This window comes from Sphaerodactylus townsendi, unplaced genomic scaffold (assembly GCF_021028975.2).
Source record: "Sphaerodactylus townsendi isolate TG3544 unplaced genomic scaffold, MPM_Stown_v2.3 scaffold_1335, whole genome shotgun sequence".
Lineage (NCBI taxonomy): Eukaryota > Metazoa > Chordata > Lepidosauria > Squamata > Sphaerodactylidae > Sphaerodactylus > Sphaerodactylus townsendi.
The window spans coordinates 1-9,242 of record NW_025949887.1 but is presented as its reverse complement, the minus strand read 5'-3'; the positions used below and the strand labels follow the sequence as shown (position 1 = coordinate 9,242).

Here is a 9,242-nt window from a genome sequence, read left to right as displayed (position 1 = left end):
CCACACTCTGGAGCACCTGGGAATACTCTGTGAGTAGCGACACCACCCATCACCACACTCCAGAGGACCCCTATTGTGCACAGGAGTTGCCAGATGGGAAGCGAGGCACGCCCTCCACGTTTCCACTCTCATCTGAGCAGGTTATCAGCTAGGGCAGGGGTGGGTGGGTCCCATACCCCCTCCTCACACCTTTTCTGTCCCCCCTCCAGGGTCATTTGCCTGCCAGCCCTTCTGAAAGGCCACTGGAGAGTGGAGTGGCTCAGCAAATTTTGGGGGACGCATGCCACACCCCAGTAATCTTCAAGGTGGGACTGAATGTCAAATGCCACCCACTCCTTTGGGGGCTTCCTCTAACACCTGCAGGAGCCACGGCAGCCATTTTGTGGCTGCAGCCGCAATGCAGTGTCCAAATTCCACAGGAACAAAGCTAGAGAATGCAATCCCTTTGTCAGGTCACTTCAACCTTTTCCTTCCTCAAAGGAACTCCAGTGGCCACACGTGGTTGGCCCCCCCGCCCCCCCCATTTCACCCTCGTAGCCTTGTGACGCAGGCCACACAGAGACCGCGAGCACTCTGCACGCACTCAATGAACTTTATAGCAGCAGTGGGAACTGGACGCCAGTCACACAATACAGCAGCCTAATGCTCAGCGATCAGGGCCTGGCTCGTTCTGCTCTCTCTTTTGTACAAAGTTTACCTGAAGGAACCTGGGGCACAGGTTCACATGGTAGTTATCACTCCACCCCACCCCCCCACCCCCATTTCTCACCTGCTCGTCTCCTGGTCCATCCCAAGAAGAAAGAGGCACGTTGATAGTTGCTCGACAGAGGAATCCTCAGTGGGTCACCTTCTGAGGGAATCCAACATGCTGAGGGACAGCTGAGGACGCGAGCGGCTTTCACTGTACACCACCGACTGCTGCTGTGTGACCCCCCCCCAATGCTCCTGCCTCCACCCACCTGATTCACCAGCCTCTGCCCACCCAAGATCACTACACCTCAGGGTGGATTCCACGTGACTCCTGTCTTTACACGATGACAGGGAATACGGGTCCCTTCAGCTGCTAGGGATGTGGCTTTCCTGCCCCCTCTTCTAACAACCCACTGTTGTCAACAATTTCCCACACACATTTCCCCCACTTGATTTATTATTACCATCCAGACCCTCATTTCCCCATCCCGGCAAAAAAACCCCATACTGATACTCGACCCATCAAATCCCACTCTGCACTAACATGGGGTCGACTCATCCGTTTCCCCCCACAAACTCCACGCAAGCGGAAGCCACCAAGTTCTGGCCCCTTACATTGATGTGTCAGTGTTATTAAAACGTTACTGATTCTGATATGTAAATTGGGGGAGAGATTTTGCTTGTTCAGGCAACTTCTAAAAGCACCGCTTCGCTTTCAGGTCAATCCACTGTGTGGCTGAGATGACGAGGATTTTCCATTGAGGAGCCAAGCTCCGTTATGCACACGGCTCACTCTGCGAGTCCGGCTGTCAATCACCGTGGAGGAGCTCGAGCAGTTACATCTCAGCTCAAGTTGGGGACGTCATTCAACACACCAAGGACAACCCCAGATGCTTTTGGCAATTAAAAAACACAACAGTTCCAATCTGGGTTGTACTACCACATTGATATTTTCCCATCACTAAAACACACCCTGCACCAAAAGCTGGGGAGAAGTGTGTTAATGCCCAAGAAGTTTTACCACTTTTTATGGGGGGCAGGTGTGTGTGTGTGTGTGTGGGGGGGAATTAGATCTGAGAGGGTTGAAACACAGCCACCAAAGCAGCGCCCAACCTATGAAGCTCAATTTACAGCTGGTCTGGGGTTAATAGAGAGCCAGCAATTTGCCTTGGGCAAGGAATGCTCCAGTGAAGATATACCTCTTCACAGGACAGCTCCTACGGCGGAGGCTTATCTGGTGAACCACATGTGTTCCCACACTCCTACATTCCTGCTGGGTGACCTTGGACTAGTCACAGTTGTCTCAGAACTCTCTCAGCCCCACTGACCTCACAAGGTTGTTATGGGGAGAGGAAGGGAAAGGAGCTTGTAAGTCACCTTGAGCCTCCTTACATGAGAGAAAGGTGGGATATAAATCCAAGCTCTTCTTCTTCTTCACCAACCTCCCAGGTCTATGGCGTTGTCCCATTTTTCATGGTCTCTCAAAATGAGATCACCAGGAACGTCTCATTGCTACTTAGCCCTGTGTTGATACACCCTGATACAAGAGAAGCTTGAGGAACACAAGGGAACGGCTTTCCCAAAGAATTCAGCACTCACCCAGGCATTGCAATCCATGCGACAGCTCCCCTCTTTCTTTTCCAACACGTACAACTTACCTGCACTGAGATGTCACATTCCACCCAGTGCTCACCACCACTGTGATCAAGCGGGTGCCCAGGAAACACCACACCTCTGTGCGACAGGGACTCCCGTGTTCTCACCCATCCTTCACACTGGAAGATGTGTCCACTGCACTCAACCATCCCAACACTTCCCCGCACCCAAGACATTGCCGTTTAAGGATTCCGTGAGGCCGAGGAAACGTGCGCACATGAAAAGTCTTCCAAGATCATAGTCCCATAAGAACTAGGTGCTTCCACCCCACAGTGTGTGTACAAAAGAGACAGAGGAGGGGAGACCACAAATGACACAAACCCACGCACATCCCAGCAGTCATACAATCAAAAGTGTCTGTATTTCTTTTAATCTAAAAGGGGGGTGGGGGTGGGGGTGGAGAAAGATCCCCAGATTGAACGACAGAATAGAGACCCAGGTACAGATGGGTGGAGGTTTTCCCTTCGCGGTGTGACGTTCTACAAATGGCCGGTCTGCCCTTTACATGCTTATATAAAGAAGATCTCTCCAAACCTTTCTTCTAAAAGGCCACGGTGTTACAAATGCAGCCCCCCCCCCCGGCTTCCCCCTCCCCACCCCTTCTGACCCCATTCTGCCTTTCGGGACATTTCTGCTCTCATTCCCCCGCAGCCTGGCCCTGTGGGGTGGTCGAAGTGATGACACCGCCAGTGGTCTGCAACGGAGCCACTCCTCTGGACTCGTCCAACCGGGGTCTTTTGACATCCAGCTCAGTCAGACCCTCGGCGCCATCCTTAGTTCCAGCCTCGGCCACCTGGCTGACGACCACAGGCACGGAGGAGCTGGCTTGGGCTGCGAGGAGCTGCAACGGATTAGTGAGGGCTGGGGAAGAAAGGATGGCATTCTCAAATATGTATTTCACCAGCTTCACATGCACAATGTCTATTTTCTGCCAACTCTCACACAGCCCCCAATCTCGATCTCAGCAATTGTGTGTCTCTTAAATGGCTGTGGAGCAAAATGGAAAACAGCAAGAATTTCTCACATGCACAGATTTTCAGCTCCTCCTACATATTACTGCTTTGCACTTTGATATGTCCACTCCCAGAGGATTTACCCTGTTACAGTCTGTCCTACCTTTTTCATACAGAGCAGTATTGCTTGTTGACCAGTGGAGAGCCAGCGTGGTGGTTAAGAGCAGGTGCACTCTACGCTGGGGAACCGGGTTTGATTCCCCGCTTTGCCACTTGAGCTGTGGAGGCTTATCTGGTGAACTAGATTAGTCTGTGCACGCCAACACATGCCCGCTGGGCGACCTTGGGCTAGTCACAGTTCTTTGGAGCTCTCTCAGCCCCACTCACCTCACAGGGTGTTTGTTGTGAGGGGGGAAGGGCAAGGAGATTGTAAGCCCCTTGGAGTCTCCTTACTGGAGAGAAAGGGGAGATATAAATCCAAACTCTTCTTCTCTAAATGGCATTATTAATGAACAATTGAGACACATTTCCGGGTCAACACCTGTCTTTACAAACAATTCCAGGGGGATACTCAACATAGGATATAATAGAACATTCTATTAATGGCGGCATGTCAGCACAAAACAGGCAGAAATCTAAACTCCTACACCGCAGCAGCAACCCTCACAATCTACGACGTGGCTACCGGGGTACACGTGTGAAGTGGAAACTTCCCAGTCACCAACAACAACCAATCAACACTGGGGCTCACTAAATCCACACTGCCAGCCGCTCGTTTCAAAAGCGACGTCTTCCTCCTTCAGGCTGCAAGGTCTGTGTGGAACGTCTGGATAAACCTCCAAAGCTGCTTCAGGCTCCAACGTGGGGTTCCCTCTAGCCACGATTTGCTACAATCCTAGGCCAAGGAAAGCACGCCAGGCCACTCTCAGCTATCTCCTCTATTGTCAGCAGACACAACACATGTGCACATTTACATTTCCACAGGCCACAAGGTGCACTTTTGCCTCAGTTAGGTGCCTTGACACATTTCTGTGCCAACACAGGGAAAGCGAACCAGACGGCTGCAGACAACTGGATGTCCCTAATCTTCCTCTTTGGCACCAACGCAGCATTCCGGACACATTTCCACAGGCACAGAAACAGAATTAAAGAGCCAGTCGGTTAGATTAGGATCTGGGAAACCCAGGTTCGAATCTCCCCTCTGCCATGTAAGATTTATGCCTAACCTTGACCCTGTCACAAACCTACCTCACAGGGTTGCTGTGAGGCAAACATGAAGAAGAAGAGAAGAGTTTGGATTTATATCCCCCCTTTCTCTCTTCTAAGGAGACTCAAAGGGGCTTACAATCTCCTTTCCCTCCCCCCGCCCCTCACAACAAACACCCTGTGAGAGGGGTGGGGCTGAGAGAGCTCCGAAGAACTGTGACTAGCCCAAGGTGCGGCATGTGTCGGAGTGCACAAGCTCATCTGGTTCACCAGCTAAGCCTCCACAGCTCAAGTGGCAGAGCAGGGAATCAAACCCGGTTCTCCAGGTTAGAGTGCACCTGCTCTTAACCACTGAAACACTCTTAAGCACTGGCTCCCATGGAGAAGATGTGAAGAATATAAGACACTTAGGACCCCCACTGGAGAAAACATTGGAATAAAATACAATACATACAATTACATGAACAAACAAAGGCATGAATGAATGAATGAATGAATGAATGAATGAATGAATGGATACATACAACAGTCGCACATACCATAAGCTCCACCGGCTATGCTGTTGGTGGAAACAGCGTGCTTCCCGTTTTGGGTCACTGCCCGGATAGGCAGATGATGCTGTCCGAGGGTCACAGGGGCTGCCTGCTGCAGGATGGTGACCGTTTGTCCCGGGACACCCTGAGCCATCTGACTGGCAACCGTCTGGATCACTCGACTGGCGGTGGGTATTGCCGCAAACGCGATGGTTGGCTTCTCATCCATCCCTACAGAAACAGAACTAAGCATCACCCAGGGTCTGGCAGGTTTCCCACCTGAGTTTCTGTTAATTCATTCTACACAAAGATAGACATCAAGTGTCAGCGTGAACACACACGCACACACAGAGCTTCGGATGCACAGAGCAATTTCTTCCACGCCCTGGTTTCTGCCTTCTACACTCTCTTCTACGACAGAAACTTACCAATTTGGGCCTGGCCTCAGCAGCCAATCACAGCATTTAGCACTACCTGCTTTGCAAGGCCAAGCTAAGTTTATTCCTTTTCTACCTGCTTCGTGTACAGGAAAAGCAGGTGATCTCCACACACCCTGCATCCGCTTTGACCCATGAGGCCCAGAGCCACCTCTCAAAGGTACCGTCACAAACATATAATTCACTGCCACAAATATCACAAACATTCGAGACTTCCCAGAAGGGAACAGGATGGCCTTCATCACAAATAACCTCTCCTGTGAGAAGACGCTCCGTATTTTGAGATGACACGTTCAATTAAGAGCAACACAGCAAAGCTGGCCCTTCCCAAACAGGCCACGTTACCTCGGGCCTCACCGGCCAAGTCCAGAATGGATCCTGCCGCTTCGTGGCCTCCGCCTCCCGCCCCCTGATTCGTCAGGATGTATCCATTGGCTGAGTTTGCCGAGGTGGTCACCACCCGCACCATTGTGACAGTGGGGGCTTGCTGGACGACGTGGATGGCGTGGCCGGATGGCTGCTGAGAAGTCACAATGGAGGCCGGCATGTACGCCAGCGGCTTGGTCACCAGGGCAGATGGCCGAGGAGGGACAGCCATGATCACCGGCTGGGCACTGACGGGTGAACCTGCAAGAAGAAAGGCAGCGGCTTTTTCTCAACAGACAGGCTTCCGTCGCTCCAGGCTGCTTGTCACAACGGACGGCCGAGGGCGAAGCCCACAGACTTCGTTGGCGTACCTTCTCCCCAGCTCTGAAACTCTGCTGGTGACTTACCAGGTGCGCTCTGTGAATAGCGATACTCTGGAACGGAGGCCAGCTTAGAGCCAAAGTCATGGTCGTGCGGAATGGGCGAGCCCTCCCTGGAAAGGCACTCCGGGGTCTGCAGGCCACTCGAGTGGGGGGACAGCAGGCCAGGATGGCTGGGTGATGCAGGGGCGCTCCTGGATGCGAGAAAGCAGCGAGAGGTGCGAGAGTGGCGTTAGGTCACCGGCAATGAACACGCACCCACAAAATGCAGGTCAGGTGGGGGACACGAATCGTGTCATCGGGATTTTAGCATGCCGTTTGGTGCTTACAACAGGTGTACACAGGTAGAAGAGGAAGAAGACAAGTTTTGATTTATATCCCACCTTTCTCTCCTGTAAGCAGTGATGGGATTCAAATAATTTAACAACTGGTTGTATACAAACACCATTTTAACAACCGGTTCTGCTGAAGTGGTGCGAACCGGCTGAATCCTACCACTGCCTGTAAGGTGGCTAACAAACTCCTTTCCCTTCCTCTCCCCACAACAGACATCTTGTGAGGTTGGTGGGGGCTGAGAGACTTCAGTGGGAACTGTGAGGTCACCCAGCAGGAATGTAGGAGTGTGGAATGTAGGAGTGTGGTTCACTAGATAGGCCTCTGCCACTCAGGTGGAGGAGTGGGGAATCAAACTCGGTTCTCCAGATTAGAATCCACCTGATCTTAACCACTACACCACTCTGGTATAGTTCTCAACACTCTCCACACAGAACAACAGCGTCTGAACAACGGAGGAACCTTCACAATCATCCACTTTCCCCATCAGGCTCTGCCACAATCACATCAACAACGTGGTGCCCAGCCAATACTGGCCCTGGGTTTCATAAGCTATGGGAGAAGGGTGGGTTGCTCTACTTCTGTCAACACGAACTCAACTTCCCACCCAAATTATTGTGAATAATATCATTTAACACTGCAGCACCAGATGGTGTTAGAGACACACCTCAGACCACGGAAAGTGTCCAAGGATTGGGCCACGAGCAGATGTGTAGCTGGGCCATACTGTGCCTGGTGCGCACTCTGTGTCTTCTGCGCCCCCCGCCCCCCCCAACCTGAAAACGAAGACTGGGAAAAGTGGCCTGTTCACTTGAGGCTGAAAACGGCCTGGTGGGAACTACACTTCCCAGGAGACGTTGGGGTTCGCAAGGTCTCCTGGGAAGTGTAGTTCCCACCAGGCTGTTTTCAAGTGAACAGGCCGCGTTTCCAGCTTGCACTTCCAGGCTGAACTAAAGTGGGGGGGGGGCAGCTCCCAGTGCAGTGCGCACCCCCCATCCCCTGGTAGCTCCACCTCTGGCCACAAGCTATCTCCAACTTGGCTCTGTCATAGTTCTGTATGGTTGTACAACCATGTTCAATGTTGCTCCAGTTTTCCCTGAGGAATTAGACTCAGAGGACTGGCACTAAATACTTCAAAATCTGACTCATGCTGCTTCTGTGCCCCCATGAAATCTATCGACTACCTCTGAATTATACACTCAAGAGACCTCTTTGCGTGGGCAACCCACCACCAGTCCACCATCCAGCTACACTTACCTGGAAGAGAGAGGCCCAAAAGGTGTTCGAAAGCAGGACACCCCCCGCTGTCTCCGTTTCCGGAACGCCTGCTCCACCAGCTTGGCTTCTGAAGAAGGATCTATCCTCCAAAAAGAGCCCTTTCCGGGTTCCTCTTGTGAACGCGGGACTTTAATGAAGTAGCGGTTCAGGGAGAGGTTGTGCCGGATGGAATTCTGCAGGACGCAGAAGATCGCAGGTAGTCAGATCCCAAAGCACAGGCACGGATAGCTGCCAGCCGGCCAGTTCTCTCCACCCGGGCGCCCGACACTCACCTGCCAACCTTTATCCGCTGTCCTGTAGTACGGATAATGCTTGGTGATATGGGCGTAGATCCCGCTTAGTGTTAATTGCCTGTCCTGGGCCGAGGAGATAGCTTGAACAATTAGCTGGGCGTACGAATAGGGCGGCTTCGACTCGTCCTGCAGGCAAGCGACACAAACAACAGACACGCACAAGGGAGTTTTTAGCAGCTTCGCAGCTCATTAATAATGGAGGCCGGCGCTTGCCTAACAAGGCAGGCCAGACAGATGGCTCTCAAAGTAACATGTTAACACAACCAGCATTTTCGGTGCAAAGTCCCCAGTCAGGGTAGTGTCTAAGAGGACATGTTGTTACTTTCTCCTCCTTAGCTTAAAGGCATGGTCAAGGAGCAGGTTTTTCTCCAGGGGGGGTGGGGAAGAGACCTTTTAAAAAAAGACCATCCTATAAACACTTTCACGGATGAACATCCAACAGCTGAAAGCCTCACGGGGGTTAATTAAGTGTTTCAATCCCCCCACCCCCAGCCAAAGTTCTTAAAAACAGAAATAAACTTCCTCCCAAACATGACTCCGCGACTGCAAAGGCCATTCACTTGGCAGTGGCTGTATGGAAGCATCCGTTCATATACCTGCACTGTTCATTTCTTGGGTGGCCACACCCTGGCTGCGTCTTTCCCTCTTTCGTTCCCACAAGGGAGGTGTGTGGGGCTCAGAAGCCCCCCAGCCTCTCCAGTAATAGGCAGACACCAGGGGTACAGGCTGAGTTGTGCTTTCTTGACTTCCGCTGGAATGGCGTTTCACTCTGGTCAAGTCTCTGAGTGCTCCCAAACGATACACTGCTGGCAGGGGCTATTTTTGCCAGCTCTAGGCCCAGTTTTTCTTAGCTCTCACCTCCCTAGATATTGGCGACCTCACATTTGACAGGTGGACTGCGGAAGGGTCTGGCGTTTAGACCCACTTGTTCTAAACAAAATTCGGCATCAGCAGTGCTCTTGAGCCACTCACCTCTGGGAAACCCCATTTCCTTTGGCTGTGGGTTTTCTGGGCTGTGTGGCCGTGGTCTGGTAGATCTTGTTCCTAACGTTTCGCCTGCATCTGTGGCCGGCATCTTCAGAGGTGTATCACAGAGGGAAGTCTGTTACACACTGTG

At 52.0% G+C, this 9,242-nt stretch overlaps 1 protein-coding gene across 1 annotated transcript; it reads right to left on the bottom strand.

Moving 5' to 3' along the window:
* Positions 1-2,688: 2,688 nt before the first annotated feature.
* Positions 2,689-9,113, bottom strand: FOXK1 (forkhead box K1). Its single transcript, XM_048482323.1, has 7 exons — positions 9,098-9,113; positions 8,105-8,310; positions 7,812-8,005; positions 6,249-6,415; positions 5,821-6,102; positions 5,045-5,269; positions 2,689-3,207 (listed from the first exon to the last, which is right to left on the bottom strand). Exons 1-7 carry the CDS (start codon positions 9,111-9,113, stop codon positions 2,984-2,986), a joined length of 1,314 nt encoding a protein of 437 aa, XP_048338280.1. The 3' UTR covers positions 2,689-2,983.
* Positions 9,114-9,242: the final 129 nt, after the last annotated feature.